Source organism: Myotis lucifugus, unplaced genomic scaffold (genome assembly GCF_000147115.1).
Source record: "Myotis lucifugus unplaced genomic scaffold, Myoluc2.0 scaffold_509, whole genome shotgun sequence".
Lineage (NCBI taxonomy): Eukaryota > Metazoa > Chordata > Mammalia > Chiroptera > Vespertilionidae > Myotis > Myotis lucifugus.
Window position 1 is genome coordinate 479,880 of NW_005871557.1, and position 19,636 is coordinate 499,515.

At 59.9% G+C, this 19,636-nt stretch overlaps 3 protein-coding genes and 1 gene segment (V, D, J or C); all 4 read left to right on the forward strand.

Annotated features, from left to right (window-relative positions):
* LOC111823484 (immunoglobulin lambda-1 light chain-like) overlaps positions 1–19,636 on the forward strand; it is a 350,281-nt gene that overhangs the window by 275,434 nt on the left and 55,211 nt on the right. The window lies entirely within an intron of this gene.
* LOC102434976 overlaps positions 1–19,636 on the forward strand; it is a 233,834-nt gene that overhangs the window by 165,845 nt on the left and 48,353 nt on the right.
* LOC102435897 (immunoglobulin lambda-1 light chain-like) overlaps positions 15,302–19,636 on the forward strand; it is a 40,785-nt gene continuing 36,450 nt past the window's right edge. Inside the window, exons 1-2 of the mRNA XM_023745016.1 lie at positions 15,302–15,359; positions 15,512–15,807. Of these exons, the coding sequence (XP_023600784.1) occupies positions 15,317–15,359; positions 15,512–15,807 (339 nt within the window). The 5' untranslated portion in view covers positions 15,302–15,316. The remainder of the gene's footprint in view (positions 15,360–15,511; positions 15,808–19,636) is intronic.
* LOC106694557 (immunoglobulin lambda-1 light chain-like) overlaps positions 18,063–19,636 on the forward strand; it is a 33,354-nt gene continuing 31,780 nt past the window's right edge. Inside the window, exons 1-2 of the mRNA XM_023745017.1 lie at positions 18,063–18,141; positions 18,258–18,402. Coding sequence (XP_023600785.1) covers positions 18,096–18,141; positions 18,258–18,402 — 191 coding nt within the window. The 5' untranslated portion in view covers positions 18,063–18,095. The remainder of the gene's footprint in view (positions 18,142–18,257; positions 18,403–19,636) is intronic.

Here is a 19,636-nt window from a genome sequence, read left to right on the forward strand (position 1 = left end):
CCAGTGGCTGGTTCTGAGATGAAGTTCCAGGAGCTGCCAGGGGCCTGGATGACCCCCCGGGGGAGGGAGGAGAGGAGGGGCTGGTCTCCAGGGAGGGAGGGGACAGGGAACAGGAGGAGATGGATCATGGCTGACCCCGATGTGACCTCTGTCAGCCCAGGGGCTGGAGGCACAGGGTCCCAGGGCCACCCCCGTGCCCCTCCCATGTGCAGGGCTGTTCTCTAAAGGGCTGCGGTGACTTTGTCCCAAATGAGGTCTCAGGTACCCTCTCCCTCTCTCTCCAACTCCCTTCCTCTCTGAAATCAATAAAAACACATGTATTGTAAAAAGAGCTCCTTTCCTGTCATTGCTGAGCAGTGTCCCTGGTCTGGGGGGACTGACATCTGCTACCCGCCTCCCTTCCTCCTGCCCCTGCCGGCACCAGGGTCCCTGTGTCACGGGAGGCCCTGACCCTGTGTGGTCGATGGTGTTTCCCTAACGCCCTCCCCTGTGCGCATGGCCATCACACACCCTCTTCCTGATGCGCCTGCTCTTGGATCTGCCTGTGTCCTCCTGGGCTCTGATTCTTTGGCGAAATTTCATGATTCCTCCTTCCTCTCTGCACTGGTCACTCATTGGATGTGTTGTTAACACCAACTTCTCTTCTCTCTGCTGCCTGTTTCTTTAGAAAGTTTTGCAAAGACAAGGAGAATGCTTTCGATAAGTGTCAATGTACGGATCCTTTCTTTTGTGAATCGTGCTTCTGATGTCATCAGAGAATTCTGGCCTGGCCTTGGGTCTCAAAGATTTCTCTTATTTCTTCCTAAAACAATCAATAACAAGATTGCCCGTCCACGCAGGAGGGGCAGAGGCCTCCGTGGCTTCCCCCGTGGACGTGGTGGCCGCGGGGCCATGACCTCTGTGCACAGAGTCCCAATGAGCACAGGCCTCCCTCTGAAATGAGTGCCCGGAGCACAGCTGCTGGGCTGTGTGCTGAGTGCGAGTCTCATGAGAGGCACATGAGCAATTGCTCTGCCTCTGGCCATGGGATCCTGGCCTCTCCCACCCCAGCATGACCACTGTCCCCACTGGCTCCTCCCAGCCCCCCAGCCCCGCCCTGAGGGTGAGTCCTCACCAGACAGGAGGCCTGAGGGTTGTCCACAGGCCCAGGGAGGAGGCCAGGCCTCAGCCTGTGTGTGCAGCTGCGGGGTCATAGGTCAGAAGTTTCTTTTTAATTTTTTAAAAATATGTTTTATTCATTTCACACAGCGGAAGGAAGAGGAAGAGATAGAAACATCAATGATGAGAGAATCACTGATTGGCAGCCTCCTGCGCCCCATCTACTGGGGATGGAGCCCCCAACAGGGCATGGTCCCTGACCTGGAATGGAACAAAGACCCCCTGGTTCGATGAGTCGATGTTCCAACATTGGGCCACACCGGCCGGACAGACCTTTCTAACTGGACAGCACAGGCGCTAGGGAACCTGGCTCAGGCCTGTGCATGGAGCCCTGCACAGCCTCCTCCACTGAGCCCTGTGCTGCTCAGCAGGGAGACACCCCTGAGGCCCAGGAGGAAGGAAGTGGATTTGCATGAGGCCCCGCCCACCCAGGGGTGAGGAGCCTTGAAGACCACACCCCAGCTGAGGGCTCAGAGCAGAGCCTGGCAGCCTCACCATGGCCTGGACCCTCCTGCTCCCCCTCCTCACACTCTGCACAGGTGCTGCCCCCAGGCTCAGGCCCAGAAACCAGGGAGCAGCCTGGCCATGACCTTCAGCTCAGCCCAGGGGATGCTGCGGGGGGTGGGCCTCTGGGACTGAGAGCTTCATGCCCACACTCACCTCCCCTCTCCTCTCCTCTCCTCTCTTCTCCTCATCTCTCCTCCTCTCCTCTCCTCTCCTCTCTTACAGGTCCTGTGGCCTCTTCAGAAGTGACTCAGCCCCCAGCAGTGTCTGTGGCCTTGGCGCAAACAGCCAGGATCACCTGCCAGGGAGAACTCGTAAAAAAAGCTTATCCTGTATGGCTCCAGCAGAAGCCCGGCCAGGCCCCCGTGCTGGTCGTCTATAATGACAAAAACAGGACCTCAACGATCCCTGAGCGGTTCGCTAGCTCTTTCTCAGGGGACACGGAGACCCTGACCATCAGCGGGGCCCAGGCCCAGGACGAGGCCGACTATTACTGTTCGGTGTGGGACGGCAGTGCTAATGCTCACAGTGACACAGGCAGATGGGGAAGTGGGACAGAAACCTCCCTGTGTCACCCTCTCCTCCAGCCCCGAGGGCTGCAGACCAAGCCCTGAGCACGGCTGCCCATCTGTGTCGAGCAAGAGCAGGGGCAGCTTCAGGCTCCTGTGGACGATCCCACCTGGAGCCCTGTCAGCCATGGGTCATGTCCAGGAGCAGGAGGCCCATGACGAGTGTGGGTGCATTGGGACGGCCCCCGGGAGGGGCCTGGCCACCGTGAGCGGGAACGTCTGTAACAGCAGCCACATCAGCTCCACAGTGACCCCTCCATGTTCAATAGAAGCACAGTTTATAGGAACCTGGGCTCCCAGACACATTTATCACCAGTCAGTGTCCTCATGACAATGGGCCTTTTGACCTTTAAATAAACGTTGCTGGCCCTCGCTGGTGTGGCTCACTGGATAGAGCCTGGGCCTAGAGATGAGAGGTCCTAGTTTGATTGGGTTAAGGGCACATCATGCCTTGGTCGTGGGCTGTATACCCAGTAAGGGGCGTGAAGGAGGCAGCCAGTCAATGACTGTCTCTCATCATTCATTGTTCAATCTCTCTTTCACCCTGCCTTCCTCTCTGAAATCAATAAAAATATTTTTTAAAAATAATCCTATATAATAAAAGGTTAATATGCAAATCAACCAAACAGCAAAATGACCTGTCGCTATGATGTACACTGACCACCAGGGGGCAGATGCTTATTGCAGACTGGTCCATAAGGGGAGTGCCCCTCAGCCCGAAACAGGGCTCATGGCTGGATCCCCATGGGGAGCAGTACTGAGCCGTCAGTCGGACATGCCCCAAGGACGCCCAGACCATGAGAGGGTGCAGGCCGGGCCGAGGAATCCCCTGAGTGCACGATTTTCCTGCATTGGGCCTCTAGTAATAAATAAATAAATGCTGCTGTCAGTACCCTTCTCGGTGGGAAGGTCATTTCCATGGACCTCCTGAGGCATGACGCTGTGCTGTGTGCAGGGATCTGGAGGGAAGGCTGACAATCAGGAATGTCCATGGACGGGGTGACCTGCTGTTCCCCACAAAGGGCCATGTGGGCCTCAGTCCCCAGCTCAGACCCTTCCATGGAGGTCAGGTCGCCCAGGACGGAACTAACAGGCTCCCTCCCACGTGGTCATGAACCCACAGCTCCCACTTCATTTCCATGTGCAGCGTTTCCAGCGTGTGGAGTGAATTATTAACATTATATTCCCAACAGTGAAAGGGCTAAAAACTTAAATTTCTTCAGGAGATCAGGTGAAACCCGCTTTCTGACCAAATATGCTTTATAAACTCAAAGGCTGTCTCTTCCTGTCCTGACCCTGCTCCACACTCAATGGCCTTGGCCAGGTCAGAAGAGCAATCCTGGTCCAAACGGCCAGCAGCCTAGCCTGACACAAGCCCTAAGCAGGACCTGATTCCCATGTGCCTTGGACACACGACTCCGTGGACTCAGCCATGGACAGAGCAGGGGAGTGTCCCCACCTCAGTCCACACACAGTTCCATGTTTCCCAGGGAAACACTGATGCCAACACCACTGTTCACCCAGACTCAGGGAGGACAGACACCTGAAGAGAGAAAAGAGGGCGGAGACAGGAGGACTCAGGAGGCTGGGATGAGGGGGAAGACAGGGTGGGGCCTGGGGAGGGCAGGACAACGAGGGGGCTGACAGGTCAGGCTCTGAGGTCAGTCTCCTGCACTGGAGTCTTGATCATCATCTCTGTGTGGGGGATTCTGGGAAAATCATTCACCTCCCAGGACGCTCCCTCCTCATTGGCCTGGAGGAGAGGCTGAGCCCCAGCAGAGGATGGTGTGGGCTCCTATGACGCTGAGTGAGGGGCCCAGGGACACACTCCCCACCTGTCAGCCTCCAGGAAGCTCTCAGAAGCAGTCATGGTGAAGAACCAGCTGCACAGGTAGGTGACATGCACCCTGGGGACACCAGGGGGCGCTGTGGGTCCTGGTTTGGGGCCTTCAGAGGTCAGAGTCCCCTGGGCTGTGTCAAGTGCAAAGAGCAGGACTGAGCTCCTTTGAAGACCCTTCTGTTGGGCCAACCAGCTCTTAGCAATGAAACCCACACCTGCCCTCTGCCCCAGGGGAGGCCCCGCAGGAGGCCCTGGGCTCAGGGCAGGGCCAGCAGCTGAGACAGACCCTGGCTGGGCCCAGAGAGCACATTTGCATCCCTGCTCCTCCCCCCTGAGCTGCAGGCAGAGAGGATAAGACAGGAGCTGGCAGGGCCAGTGCCAGCTGGGCAGCCACAGGCAGCGCTCAGGACCCTCCCACCATGGCCTGGCTTCCCCTCTACCTCCTGCCCCTCGTCGTCTCCACAGGTCAGAGCGGCCACAGCACCTGGGGTCCTGCCCCCGATTCTCCCTCCAAGCTCAGTCCCAGGGGCGCCTGCTCATCGGGGTGCAGTGGGCATCGCTCTTGTGTTTTCTGTCCGCAGGTCTCTGTGCTGATCCTGTGCTCACCCAGCCCCCATCTGCCTCTGCCTCCCCGGGGGCCTCGGCCAAGCTCACCTGCACCCTCAGCGCTGAGCACAGCACCTGGTATATTAACTGGTATCAGCAGAGCCCAGGACAGGCCCCTCGGTATTTGATGAAGGTTAACAGCGACGGAAGCCACACCAAGGGGGTCGGGATCCCTGATCGCTTCTCGGGCTCCAGCTCCGGGGCCGACCGCTACTTAACCATCTCCAACCTCCAGTCCGAGGACGAGGCTGACTATTACTGTGGTGTACCTTATGGCAGTTACTCACAGTGACTCAGGCGGGTGGGGAAGTGGGACAGAAACCTGCCGCAGGGCCTGGTGCCCACGCTCACCCGCTGTCTGAGCAGCTGTCGGTCAGGCCTCAGGGTCAGGAGTCCTCCCCGGCCTGGCCCGGCCCCTGCAGCGCTGGGGGACTCAGCGGGTCCTCTGTCCTCTCGGGGCCTCTGTTCCTGTTGATGGAAATGGTGGGTGAGGGAGAGAAAAACCTCCCTCCCTGGGCTCCTCCCACAGGTCGGGAGGGTGGATCCCTGCCCCTCTCCCGGACCCTGAGCCCATGACTCTCCTCCTTGCACCCCCTCATCTTGCACCTCCTCCTGCTGAGAGCCCTGAGGAGAGGGCCCTATGGGCACCACTTATGTCCCTGGGACCAGCCAGCATGAGAGTCTTCACCCTCAGGCCTGTGGGGACGATGCTGGGAGAGCTGCCTGCCCAGGAGGGAAACACTGAGAGAGGGGCCGGGGAGATGACCGTGTCCCCCAGCCCTCAGGCCCTGTGCTCCAACCTGGGGCTCTGGTCAGGGGAGGAGCACAGACCTTGGGGTCCCGGCGGTGACTGCGGAACACACGGCAGTGAACGCCTTCACTCAGTGCAGCATGGACTCCGACAGGGGCCTGGCAGGAGGGGGGCTGAGCAGGAAGCCTTTGGTCCTCAGGGGGGCAGGACAGAGCCCTGACCCCGTGGGGGGGCAGTGTGGGGCCTGTGCCGCACCCGCACAGCCAAGGGTGATCCTGAGTGGGGGTGGGGGTGGGGGGATGAAAGGATTGAGAAAAGATAGACAAGAGAAGGAAAGCTGGGTCTCGGTGGGACGCTGCTCCCTGATGAGGAGACAGCGCCAGCGCCCACAAGCCGTGTCTTTATTTTATAGCAGATGCCACGAGGCAAAGTAGGGGCGTGATCAAGTTGTTTACAGCATTCTCGTCAGTTCCAACCCCACTCAACTACATGCACCTGAACTCCAGCACAAGGCACGTGGGGCCACGTGTTCGGACCACAGGCTCAAGCTTCCAGCTACAGCTGTTGGCCTCATTGTGCTGGGAGGGCTCTGCCCTCAGGCTGGGACTTGCACGTGGCCAGGAGAGGACTGTGCCCTCTCATCAGTCCGAGGCTTGAACCTGTCCAAACACTGTGGCCGCGCCGCATAGGGGCCCAGGAGGGAGGCCGGGGCCTGTGAGGAGATCTGAGCAGGACCTGCCTGGAACAGGGCCTGGCTCCTCCCGCTCAGCCAGGGCCTCCCCTTGTGGGGCCAAGACCGGCTCCCCCTCTGCCCAGGCCTTTCCCAAGGTCTGGCCAAAGCCATGTCCCCTGGGAGGGCAGCAGGGCCTGGGGGCGGGGAGACTGAAGGGGGAAATATGTGGCCTCCTTCCCGCTGGAGGGGAGCCCTGTGGGGGACCCCCCTCAATTGCATCACAAGGGGAGCCCAGGGGAGAGGACGGCCTGGCCTCCTGCCTGGTTTTCTGGAATCTGAAATGCAGCGCCTTTCACACCCTCACCACCCAGGCCGCAGGGAGCAGCTGTTCACTCACTCGCCTGGGTCCCTGGGCGCTGAGCTGAGCTGGGGCAGGAGGGAGGCAGGGCCAGTCCACAGTGGCTGGTTCTGAGATGAAGGTCCAGGAGCTGCCCGGGACCTGGGTGACCCCCCAGGGGGGGGAGGGGAGGAGGGGCTGGTCTCTGGGGAGGGAGGGACAGGGAGCAGGAGGAGATGGATCAGGGCTGACCCTGCAGTGTCCTCTGTCAGCCCAGGGGCTGGAGGCACATGGTCCCAGGGCCACCCCGCCCCCCTCCCCTGTGAAGGGCTGTTCACTAAAGGGCTGTGGTGACTTTGTCCCAAACAAAGCCCTGGGAGGGGGTCTCTCTCTCTATCTCTCCCTCTCCCCCCTCCCTCTCCCTTCCTCTCTGAAATCAATAAAAACACACGTATTGTAAAAAGAGCTCCTTTCCTGTCATTGCTGAGCAGTGACCCTGGTCTGGGGGGACTGACGTCTGCTGACACGTCCACCCAGGAGGGGCAGAGGCCTCCCTGGCTTCCCCCATGGACATGGTGCCCGCGGGGCCATGACCTCTGTGCACAGTGTCCCTGTGAGCACAGGCCTCCCTCTGAAATGAAGGCCCGGAGCACAGCTGCTGGGCTGTGTGCTGAGTGCGAGTCTCAGTCCCCGAGAGGCTGTGAGGCGCCTTCCCATAGTCACTGAGCCTTTCCCGTTCCCACCGTCCGTGCACCCGCCTCCCTTCCTCCCGCCCCTGCCAGCACCGGGATCCCTGTGTCACGGGAGCCCCTGACCCGTGTGTGGTCGTGTCTTGCTGTGGTTTCCTTGGTGTTTCCCTAACAGCTGAGGATGGACGCCCTCCCCTGTGCGCATGGCCATCACACACCCTCTTCCTGACGCGCCTGCTCTGGGATCTGCCTGTGTCCTCCTGGGCTCTGATTCTTTGGCTAAATTTCATGATTCCTCCTGTCCTCTCTGCACTGGTCACTCATTGGATGTGTTGTTAACACCAACTTCCCTTCTCTCTGCTGCCTGTTTCTTTAGAAAGTTTTGCAAAGACAAGGAGATTGCTTTCGGTGAGTGTCAATGTACTAATCTATTCTTTCAGGAATCGTGCTTCTGATGTCATCAGAGAATTCTGGCCTGGCCTTGGGTCTCAAAGATTTCTCTTGTTTCTTCCTAAAACAATCAACAACAAGGTCGCCTGAGAGGCCCATGAGCAATTGCTCTGCCTCTGGCCATGGGATCCTGGCCTCTCCCACCCCAGCATGACCACTGTCCCCACAGGCTCCTCCCAGCCCCCAGCCCCGCCCTGAGGGTGAGTTCTCACCAGACAGGAGGCCTGAGGACTGTCCACACGCCCAGGGAGGAGGCCAGGCAGCAGCCTGTGTGTGTGCAGCTGCTGGGTCATAGGTCAGATGTTTCTTTTTAAATTTTTTAAAAATATGTTTAATTCATTTCAGACAGAGGAAGGGAGAAGAAGAAATGGAAACATCAATGATGAGAGAATCACTGATTGGCTGCCTCCTGCACCCTCCCACTGGGGATGGAGCCCCCAACAGGGCCTGGGCCCTGACCTGGAATCAAACAAGGACCTCCTCATTCATGGGTCGATGCTCCAACATTGGGCCACACAAGCCAGACAGAACTTTCTAACTGGACAGCACAGGGCGATAGGGACCTGGTACAGGCCCTGTGCATGGAGCCCTGCACAGCCTCCTCCACTGAGCCCTGTGCTGCTCAGCAGGGAGACACCCCTGAGGCCCAGGAGGAAGGAAGTGGATTTGCATGAGGCCCCGCCCACCCAGGGGTGAAGAGCCTTGAAAACCACACCCCAGCTGAGGGCTCAGAGCAGAGCCTGGCAGCCTCACCATGGCCTGGACCCTCCTGCTCCCCCTCCTCACACTCTGCACAGGTGCTGCCCCCAGGCTCAGGCCCAGAAACCAGGGAGCAGCCTGGCCATGACCTTCAGCTCAGCACAGGGGACGCTGCGGGGTGTGGGCCTCTGGGACTGAGAGCTTCATGCCCACACTCACCTCTCCTCTCCTCTCCTCTCCTCTCCTCTCCTCTCCTCTCCTCTCCTCTCCTCTCCTCTCCTCTCCTCTCCTCTCCTCTCCTCTCTTTCAGGTCCCGTGGCCTCTTCAGATCTGACTCAGCCCCCAGCAGTGTCTGTGGCCTTGGGACAGTCGGCCAGGATCACCTGCCAGGGAGATCTGGTAACAAAAGTTTATCCTAGATGGTTCCAGCAGAAGCCTGGCCAGGCCCCCGTGCTGCTCATCCATGGTGATGAAAACAGGACGTCAACGATCCCTGAGCGATTCTCTAGTTCTATGTCAGGGGACACAGACACCCTGACCATCAGCGGGGCCCAGGCCCAGGACGAGGCCGACTATTACTGTTCAGCGTGGGACGACAGTGCTAAAGCGCACAGTGACACAGGCGCATGGGGAAGTGGGACAGAAACCTCCCTGTGTCACCCTCTCCTCCAGCCCCGGGGACTGCAGACCAAGCCCTGAGCAGGTTCAGCCCAGGTCCCACTTCCCAGGTCCCCAGCTGCCCCCTCCTCAGCCTGGGGAGCTCTGCAGAGGGAGGGACAGGGGAGGCTCAGGGCGGGCAGGACCCGGCTCCCTGGTGTGTCTGGGCCGCAGTGTAATTCCTGGAGGAGGCCTGAGCCAGGACAGACTGACGGAACCCTGTGTCCTGAACGACGGCCGTGAATGTGTCCACAGTGGGACTGGGCCGCGTTCCGGATGAATCCCCCCAACCTCCCAGCTCAGCTGAGCCCCTAGAGCCCAGCTCCCTGGCAGCCCAGGACTCTGAACGGAGCCAAATAGCGAGTGACCCACCGGCCCCTGCTGCTGGGCGCCCTGGGGTCACAGCTGGGCCCTCGCTGGGAGGCACCCCCGGGGCAGGGAAGGGCCTCCCCCAGGTCATGGCCTCTCCTGACTGTGACTCAGGCTCAGCGCCAGCCTGACGCCAAGGCCCCAAACCCCGCCTCAGTTCAGAGGCCCTGCAGCCTCCAGTGCGGCCTCCATGTCACCACGTTGCAGGCACCAGTCTGGGCTCCACGCTCCCCCCAGAGGGACCCCCTGGAGGGGGTTCTCCCGTCAGAGCGCTTCCCGGGCCCCAGAGAGCAAACCAGCGTCCAGCAGGCGGAGCACCAAGAGGACGGAGCTGCAGGGGCCTCTGGGGCTGCAGAGGCTCCTCACAGCACAGATGACAGAGGGGCCCTGTGGGGGGTAGCCACCCGAGGCCTGGGAAGGCACCTCTAGCACCTCAGAGGGCACATCCCGCAGAGCCAGCCCCCATACCCCGCAGCCCCCGTCAGAGGGAGTATGGTCTGAGGGATGCACAGGCAGCTCCTCAGAGGAGCTCTGGCTTCGTGGGGGGCAATATGGGCCCCAGTACCCAGTCTGCTCTGGTGTCATCTGGGCTAGTGTGAGGACCCGCAGCCCTGATAGTAGTGAGCTGTGTCCCAAGAATTTCCCGCCTCCTCTCATAAGAACCCACAGCTCAGAGAGAAGGACAGGATCCATCATCCCGCAGGGAAGGCTCAGGCCTCTGCAAACAGCTGCTCCTTCTTGCAGCCCTGAGAGAGCTGAGGGCCCCCCATCCAGATGCCCTCCCCACCACCCCTGTCCCCCCCAGGTGAGCTCAGCCCCTCCCCCACCTCCACGGGGCCCCCCTCCTGGCTGGGGAGCTCCACAGCAGCCTCAGGGTCCTGAGTGGAAGTCCTGCCGCCAGGGGCCATCCTGACCTCGACAGCGAGTGCGATGCTCTGACTGAACAGCCTCTCAAGACCTCGTGCTCCTGCCTCGGCCGCTCCCAGCGCAGGTCACGGCTCCTTGTCCCTTTCGTCTCCAGGAGACTCAGTTCTGCGAGGGAGAGATGGGGTACAGGGTCCCACAGCAATGACTCTGACCACAAGTCCTCAGGAGGTGATCACATGGGAAACCCCAGAACGTTCTTGGGGGACAGAGCAGCCCCTGCAGACCCTGGGCATCGCCCCCACTGTGACCCTAGGAGAAGGCCTGGAGGGAGGGCGACTGGTCTTGTCCCCCAGAGGCCCTGGTCGCCACCACAGCCCTGTGGCCTCTCCACGTTCACAACTATGACGCCGCCTCCTGGGACGGTGCCAGAGAGGATTCTCTCCTTTTTCTTTTCTTTTTTAAAAAAGTATTTTTAATGATTTCAGAGAAGGGAGAGTGAGAGAGAGAGAAATGTCAATGATGAGAGAGAATCATGGATCGGCGGCCACCTGCACGTCCCACACTGGGGGATTCAGCCACCAACCCAGGCCTGTGCCCTGACCGGGAATGGAACCGTGACCTCGGGGTCATAGGTCAACACTAAACCACTGAGCCACACCAGCCGGGCTCTCTCCTTTTTCAAAAGAAAGTGACAGATACACCAAAGTTGAAGAACAGTGTGGATATAACACTTTAAACCAATATGTCATTCAACAACTTCCAGCGTCCTGATTTTAATGAGAAGACACAAGTGCTGTCCGTTTTCATACTAGATTTAGTTAAACTGACTTTCTTGAAATAATCATTCCAATATCAATTAAATAAAAAATATTGATAGTTTTACATGATTCTTGTACTGAGTTTTTAAAAACAGGAAAATATTTCAGAGGCCCCACCTCTGTGCACAAACGGGTCCAAATTTCAAGAGAAACGCAGGTTCCAACGCGGTGCAGATGTGAGCGCTCTTCAGTCCCCACTCAAGGAGGACAGACACCTGAATAGAGAAGAGAGGGCGGGGACTGAGGAGCCTAGATGGCCTGGGCTAGGGAGGAGGGGGTCAGGAGGCCTGTGGGGGCAGGACAGGGAGGAGGCTGTCAGGTCAAGGTCCCAGGTCAGTCTCTTGCATTGGAGTGTTGACCCATCAGCTCTGTCTGGGGGATTCTGGGAAAATAATTCAACTCCCAGGACGCTTCCTCCTCATTGGCCTGGAGGAGAGGCTGGGCCCCCAGCAGAGGATGGTGTGGGCTCCTATGACGCTGAGTGAGGGGCCCAGGGACACTCTCCCCACCTGTCAGCCTCCAGGAAGCTCTCAGAAGCAGTCATGGTGATGAACCAGCTGCACAGGCAGGTGACCTTCACCCTGGGGACACCAGGGGGCGCTGTGGGTCCTGGTTTGGGGCCTTTAGAGGTCAGAGTCCCCTGGGCTGTGTCAAGTGCAAAGAGCAGGACTGAGCTCCTTTGAAGACCCTTCTGTTGGGCCAACCAGCTCTTAGCAATGAAACCCACACCTGCCCTCTGCCCCAGGGAGGCCCCGCAGGAGGCCCTGGGCTCAGGGCGGGGCCAGCAGCTGAGACAGACCCTGGCTGGGCCCAGAGAGCACATTTGCATCCCTGCTCCTCCCTCCTGAGCTGCAGGCAGAGAGGATAAGACAGGAGCTGGCAGGGCCAGTGCCAGCTGGGCAGCCGCAGGCAGCGCTCAGAACCCTCCCACCATGGCCTGGCTTCCCCTCTACCTCCTGCCCCTCGTCGTCTCCACAGGTCAGAGCGGCCACAGCACCTGGGGTCCTGCCCCCGATTCTCCCTCCAAGCTCAGTCCCAGGGCCGCCTGCTCATCGGGGTGCAGTGGGCATCGCTCTTGTGTTTTCTGTCCGCAGGTCTCTGTGCTGATCCTGTGCTCACCCAGCCCCCATCTGCCTCTGCCGCCCTGGGGGCCTCGGCCAAGCTCACCTGCACCCTCAGCGCTGAGCACAGCGGCTACTATATACACTGGTATCAGCAGAGACCAGGACAGGCCCCTCGGTATTTGATGAAGGTTACCAGCGGCGGAAGCCACACCAAGGGGGACGGGATCCCTGATCGCTTCTCGGGCTCCAGCTCCGGGGCCGACCGCTACTTAACCATCTCCAACCTCCAGTCCGAGGACGAGGCTGAGTATTACTGTGGTGTACCTTACGGAGGTGGAAATTACTCACAGTGACTCAGGCGGGTGGGGAAGTGGGACAGAAACCTGCCGCCGGGCCTGGTGCCCACGCTCACCCGCTGTCTGAGCAGCTGTCAGTCAGGCCTCAGGGTCAGGAGGCCTCCAGGGCCTGGCCCGGCCCCTGCAGCCTGGGGGACTCAGCGGGTCCTCTGTCCTCCCATGGCCTCTGTTCCTGTTGATGGAAATGGTGGATTAGGGAGAGAAAAACCTCCCTCCCTGAGCTCCTCCCACAGGTCGGGAGGGGGGACGCCCTGCCCCTCCCCAGGACCCTGAGCCCATGAGTCTCCTCCTTGCACCCCCTCATCTCGCACCTCCTCCTGCTGAGAGTCCTGAGGAGAGGCACTTGTGAGCATCATTTCGGTCCCTGGGACCAAGCAGCATGTGTGTCTTCACGCTCAGGCCTGTGGGGACGATGCTGGGAGAACTGCCTGCGAAGGAAGGGAGAACATGAGAAAGGGGCCGGGAATGATGACCGGGTCCCCCAGCCCTCAGGCCCTGCGCTCCAACCTGGGGCTCTGGTCAGGGGAGGAGCTCAGATCTAGGGGTCCCAGCGGTGACTGTGGAACACACGGCAGTGAACGCCTTCACTCAGTGCAGCATGGACTCCGACAGGGGCCTGGATAGAAGGGCGGTGAACAGGAAGCATTTGGTCCTCAGGGAGGCAGGACAGAGCCCTGACCCCGTGGGGGTACAGCGCTGGGCCCAGGAGGAAGGCGGGGGCCTGTGAGGAGGTCTGAGCAGGACCAGCCTGGAGCAGGGCCTGGCTCCTCCCGCTGAGCCAGATCCTCCGCTTGTGGGGCCAAGACAGGCTCCCCCTCTGCCCAGGCCTTTCCCAAGGTCCAGTCAAGGCCATGTCCCCTGGGAGGGCAGCAGGGCCTGGGGGCGGGGAGACTGAAGAGGGAAACCTGTGGCCTCCTTCCTGCTGGAGGGGAGTCCTGTGGGGGATCCCCCTCAATTGCATCACAAGGGGAGCCCAGGGGAGGGGCCGGGCTGGCCTCCTGCCTGGGTTTCTGGAATCTGAAATGCAGCGCCTTTCACACACCCTCACCACCCAGGCCGCAGGGAGCAGCTGTGCACTCACTCGCCCGGATCCCTGGGCGCTGAGCTGAGCTGGGGCAGGAGGGAGGCCGGGCTGGTCCCCAGTGGCTGGTTCTGAGATGAAGGTCCAGGAGCTGCCCGGGGCCTGGGTGTCCCCCCAGGGGCAGGAGGGGAGGACGGGCTGGTCTCTGGGGGGAGGGGGGGGGGCAGGGAGCAGGAGGAGATGGATCAGGGCTGACCCCGCAGTGACCTCTGTCAGCCCAGGGGCTGGAGGCACATGGTCTCAGGGCCACCCCTGTCCCCTCCCCTGTGCAGGGCTGTTCTCTAAAGGGCTGTGGTGACTTTGTCCCAAACAAGGCCCCGCAGGAACCATTCTTTCTCTCTCTCAGGATTTTTCTCTCTCCCGTCCTCTCTGAAATCAATAAAAACACACGAATTGTAAAAAGAGCTCCTTCCCTTTCATTGCTGAGCAGTGACCCTGGTCTGGGGGGACTGACGTCTGTTAACCCGTCCACGCAGGAGGGGCAGAGGCCTCCGTGGCTTCCCCCGTGGACGTGGTGCCCGCGGGGCCATGACCTCTGTGCACAGTGTCCCTGTGAGCACAGGCCTCCCTCTGAAATGAGTGCCCGGAGCACAGCTGCTGGGCTGTGTGCTGAGTGCGAGTCTCAGTCCCCGAGAGGCTGTGAGGCGCCTTCCACAGTCACCGAGCCTTTCCCATTCCCACCGTCCCTGCACCCGCCTCCCTCCCACCCCTGCCGTCACCAGGGTCCCTGTGTCACGGGAGCCCCCTGACCTGTGTGTGGTCGTGTCTCGCTGTGGTTTCGCTGGTGTTTCCCTAACAGCTGAGGATGGACGCCCTCCCCTGTGCCCATGGCCATCACACACCCTCTTCCTGACGCGCCTACTCTGGGATCTGCCTGTGTCCTCCTGGGCTGTGATTCTTTGGCGAAATTTCATGGCTCCTCCTGTCCTCTCTGCACTGGTCACTCATTGGATGTGTTGTTAACACCAACTTCTCTCCTCTCTGCTGCCTGTTTCTTTAGAAAACTTTGCAAAGCCAAGGAGATTGTTTTCGATGAGCTTCAATGTACTGATCTATTCTTTCGTGAATCGTGCTTCTGATGTCATCAGAGAATTCTGGCCTGGCCTTGGGTCTCAAAGATTTCTCTTATTTCTTCCTAAAACAATTAACAACAAGGTTGCCTGAGAGGCACAGGAGCAATTTCTCTGCCTCTGGCCATGGGATCCTGGCCTCTCCCACCCCAGCATGACCACTGGCCCCACAGGCTCCTCCCAGCCCCCAGCCCCGCCCTGAGGGTGAGTCCTCACCAGACAGGAGGCCTGAGGGTTGTCCACACGCCCAGGGAGGAGGCCAGGCCACAGCCTGTGTGTGCAGCTGCTGGGTCATAGGTCAGAAGTTTCTTTTTAAATTTTTAAAAAATATGTATCATTCATTTCAGACAGAGGAAGGGAGAGGAAGAGATGGAAACATCAATGATGAGAGAATCACTGATTGGCAGCCTCCTGCAATCCTCCCACTGGGGATGGAGCCCCCAAAAGGGCATGGTCCCTGACCTGGAATAGAACCAGGACCTCCTGGTTCATGGGTCGATGCTCCAACATCGGGCCACACCGGCCGGACAGACCTTTCTAACTGGACAGCCCAGGGCGCTAGGGAACCTGGCTCAGGCCTGTGCATGGAGCCCTGGCACAGCCTCCTCCACTGAGCCCTTTCCTGCTCAGCAGGGAGACACCCCTGAGGCCCAGAAGGAAGGAAGTGGATTTGCATGAGGCCCCGCCCACCCAGGGGTGAGGAGCCTTGAAGCCCACAGCCCAGCTGAGGGCTCAGAGCAGAGCCTGGCAGCCTCACCATGGCCTGGACCCTCCTGCTCCCCCTCCTCACACTCTGCACAGGTGCTGCCCCCAGGCTCAGGCCCAGAAACCAGGGAGCAGCCTGGCCATGACCTTCAGCTCAGCACAGGGGACGCTGCGGGGGGTGGGCCTCTGGGACTGAGAACCTCATGCCCACACTCACCTCTCCTCTCCTCTCCTCTCCTCTCTTACAGGTCCTGTGGCCTCTTCAGGAGTGACTCAGCCCCCAGCAGTGTCTGTGGCCCCAGGACAGATGGCCCGGATCACCTGCCAGGGAAATCCCATAACACAATATTATCCAAGCTGGCTGCAGCAGAAGCCCGGCCAGGCCCCTGTGGTGGTCATCTATGGTAACAACGAACGGCCCTCAGGGATCCCTGAGCGATTTTCTGACTCTTACTCTGGGGACACGAACACCATGACCATCAGCGGGGTGCAGGCCCAGGACGAGGCCGAATATTACTGTGTGGTGTGGGACAATAGTGCTGAAGTGCACAGTGACACAGGCGGATGGGGAAGTGGGACAGAAACCTCCCTGTGTCACGCTCTCCTCCAGCCCCGAGGGCTGCAGACCAAGCCCTGAGCACAGCTGCCCGTCTGTGTCGAGCGAGAGCTGGGGCAGCTTCGGGCACCTGTGGACGATCCCACCTGGAGCCCTGTCAGCCATGGGTCATGTCCGGGAGCAGGAGGCCCATGAGGAGTGTGGGTGCATCGGGACGGCCCCCGGGAGGGGCCTGGACACCGTGAGCGGGAACGTCTGTAACAGCAGCCACATCAGCTCCACAGTGACCCCTCCATGTTCAATAGAAGCACAGTTTACAGGAACCTGGGCTCCCAGACACATTTATCACCAGTGTCCTCATGACAATGGGCCTTTTGACCTTTAAATAAACATTGCTAGTCCTCGTTGGTGTGGCTCAGTGGATAGAGCATCGGCCTGCAGACTGAGGGGTCCCAGGTTTGATTCTGATCAAGGGCTCGTGCCCAGGTTGCAGGCTCCATCCCCATTAGGGGGCATGCATTAAACAGCCAGTCAATGATTCTCTCTTATCAATGATGTTTTATTCTCTCTCCCTCCCCTCTCTCTCTGAAATCAATAAAAAATATATTTTAAAAATAAATAAATAAATGCTGCTGGGAATACCCTTCTTGGTGGGACGGTCATTTCCATGTACCTCCCTGAGCCATGACGCTGTGCTGTGCACAGGGATCTGGAGGGAAGGCTGACAATCAGGAATGTCCATGGACGGGGTGACCTGCTGTTCCCCACAAAGGGCCATGTGGGCCTCAGTCCCCAGCTCAGACCCTTCCATGGAGGGCAGGTCGCCCAGGACGGAACTAACTGGTTTCCTCCCACGTGGTCACGAGCCCACAGCTCAGGGGTGAGGACTGGGCAGCAGGAGTGGCCAGCAGGGCCCCTGGGGAGACCCTGGGGTGTGGGTGTGAGGAGGGGCAGCATCGGGTGGGAAGGGAGAGGGGAGCTGGTGCCCCCTCAGCTGGGAGCAGCAGGGGGCGTGTCTGAGGCAGGTGCCCTGGGCTCATGTCAGTTCCCTCTTTAGACCAAACACTGAGCAGTGGCCAGGGGTCTGTCTGTCTGTGCTCATGAGTCACCAAGCGCCTCCCACTTCACTTCCATGTCCAGCGTCGTCAGCGTGTGGGAGTGAACCATTTCCTCGCATCCTCAGCAGGACCAGGTGGACAACCAACACATCCATCAGGGATGTTGGGTGGAACCTGCTTTCTGACCAAATGTGCTTCATAAAACCAAAGGCTTCCTGTTCCTGTCCTGACCCTGCTCCACACTCAATGGCCTTGGCCAGGTCAGAAGAGCAATCCTGGTCCAAACGGCTAGCAGCCTAGCCTGACACGGGCCCTAAGCAGGACCTGATTTCCAATGTCCATTTGACACATGAACCCATGGTGTCAGCTCCGAGGGGAGCAGGGCGTGTCCTCCCCTCAGTCCACACACAGATCCATGTTTCCCTGGAAACACCGATGCCAACACCATGAGGATCTGAGCGCTGTTCCGAACGGACTCCGGGAGGACAGACACCTGAATAGAGAAAAGAGGGCAGGGACAGGAGGGCTCAGGAGGCCTGGGTGAAGCAAGGAGGAAGGCAGAAGGGGGAGCCTGGTAGGGGCAGGGCAGGGAGGGGATGAAACCTCAGGCTCTGAGGTGTTTCTCCTGCATTGGAGTCTTGATCATCATCTCTGTCTGGGGATTCTGGGAAAATCATTTCACCTCCCAAGGACGCTCCCTCCTCATTGGCCAGGAGGAGAGGCTGGGCCCCCAGCAGAGGAGGGTGTGGGCTCCTGTGACGCTGAGTGAGGGGCCCAGGGACACACTCCCCACCTGTCAGCCTCCAGGAAGCTCTCAGAAGCAGTCATGGTGATGAACCAGCTGCACAGGCAGGTGACATGCACCCTGGGGACACCAGGGGGGCGCTGTGGGTCCTGGTTTGGGGCCTTTAGAGGTCAGAGTCCCCAGGGCTGTGTCAAGTGCAAAGAGCAGGACTGAGCTCCTTTGAAGACCCTTCTGTTGGGCCAACCAGCTCTTAGCAATGAAACCCACACCTGCCCTCTGCCCCAGGGGAGGCCCCGCAGGAGGCCCTGGGCTCAGGGCGGGGCCAGCAGCTGAGACAGACCCTGGCTGGGCCCAGAGAGCACATTTGCATCCCTGCTCCTCCCTCCTGAGCTGCAGGCAGAGAGGATAAGACAGGAGCTGGCAGGGCCAGTGCCAGCTGGGCAGCCGCAGGCAGCGCTCAGGACCCTCCCACCATGGCCTGGCTTCCCCTCTACCTCCTGCCCCTCGTCGTCTCCACAGGTCAGAGCGGCCACAGCACCTGGGGTCCTGCCCCCGATCCTCCCTCCAAGCTCAGTCCCAGGGGCGCCTGCACATCGGGGTGCAGTGGGCATCGCTCTTGTGTTTTCTGTCCGCAGGTCTCTGTGCTCTGCCTGTGCTCACCCAGCCCCCATCTGCCTCTGCCGCCCTGGGGGCCTCGGCCAAGCTCACCTGCACCCTCAGGGCTGAGCACAGCAACTACTTTATTCGGTGGTTTCAGCAGAGACCAGGACAGGCCCCTCGGAATTTGATGAGGGTTAACAGCGACGGAAGCCACACCAAGGGGGACGGGATCCCCGATCGCTTCTCGGGCTCCAGCTCCGGGGCCGACCGCTACTTAACCATCTCCAACCTCCAGGCTGAGGACGAAGGAGAGTATTACTGTGGTGCACCTTATGGCAGTGGCAGCACCTGGCAGTGACTCACAGTGACTCAGGCGGGTGGGGAAGTGGTACAGAAACCTGCCCGCCGGGCCTGGTGCCCACGCTCACCCGCTGTCTGAGCAGCTGTCGGTCAGGCCTCAGGGTCAGGAGTCCTCCAGGGCCTGGCCCGGCCCCTGCAGCGCTGGGGGACTCAGCTGGTCCTCTGTCCTCTCGGGGCCTCTGTTCCTGTTGATGGACATGGTGGATGAGGAGCTGCTCTGAGCAGGGCTATTGGCAGTTTTTTAGACACAACAGCTTTAGAAACTCCTCCCACGTCCCTCATGGCATCAGCTGTCATGTGAGCGAGGAGAGAGGTGGCCCAGCAGCCCTGGCAAAGCCCCTTCCTCTTGGGTAGAAGCAGCGGGTAGAGGCCCAGGGGCTGTGCCGTTGGGGATCTTGGATGAGACACCCCCACATTTCACTGGCTGTGGGGACCCCCTAGAGGCCCCGAGACCTGGCCCCTGCTACCCGGGTTTCTTCCTGTCCTGAGGTTTCACATGATGAGGGAGGAAGTGCAGACACCACTGCGGGTCCCGCCTGGGGACTGTCTCCTGGCAGAGGAACCGGACAATCCATGGGCTGCGCTGCCTGTCCCTCCTGGAGCCAATTCAGCAGAGACAGGGTGGAATCATATGAGCGTTGATTCCCATCCTGCAGCAGCCTGGGAGAGCAGTGGGTCACCCACAAACATCTGCTCTGCCCCCCATAAGCCCGCTGCTTGTATTGGGGAGAAGGACAAGGATTGCAGGGGATGTAGGCAGTGGGTGTGCCAAGTGGCAGTTCACAGATAATGGGGGCTGGAGATTTGCAAAGGCCTGTGGGTGTGCAAAGGGCTGGTGGCTCCAGGTTCTGCAACAAGGCTGGTCATCTTTTCATGATCACAGGCAGCTCCCTGATGGGGAGGATGGGCCGCATTCCCAGGTGAGCTCCCAGGTCCCAGGTGCAACTCCCAGCCAGGCGAGAAGGTGCCTCCTTAATCAGAACAAAACAGTCACGGTGAACAGGGCAGGATTCCTATTTCTCACAATTCTAGCTGGTCCCCAGGATTCTGTCTC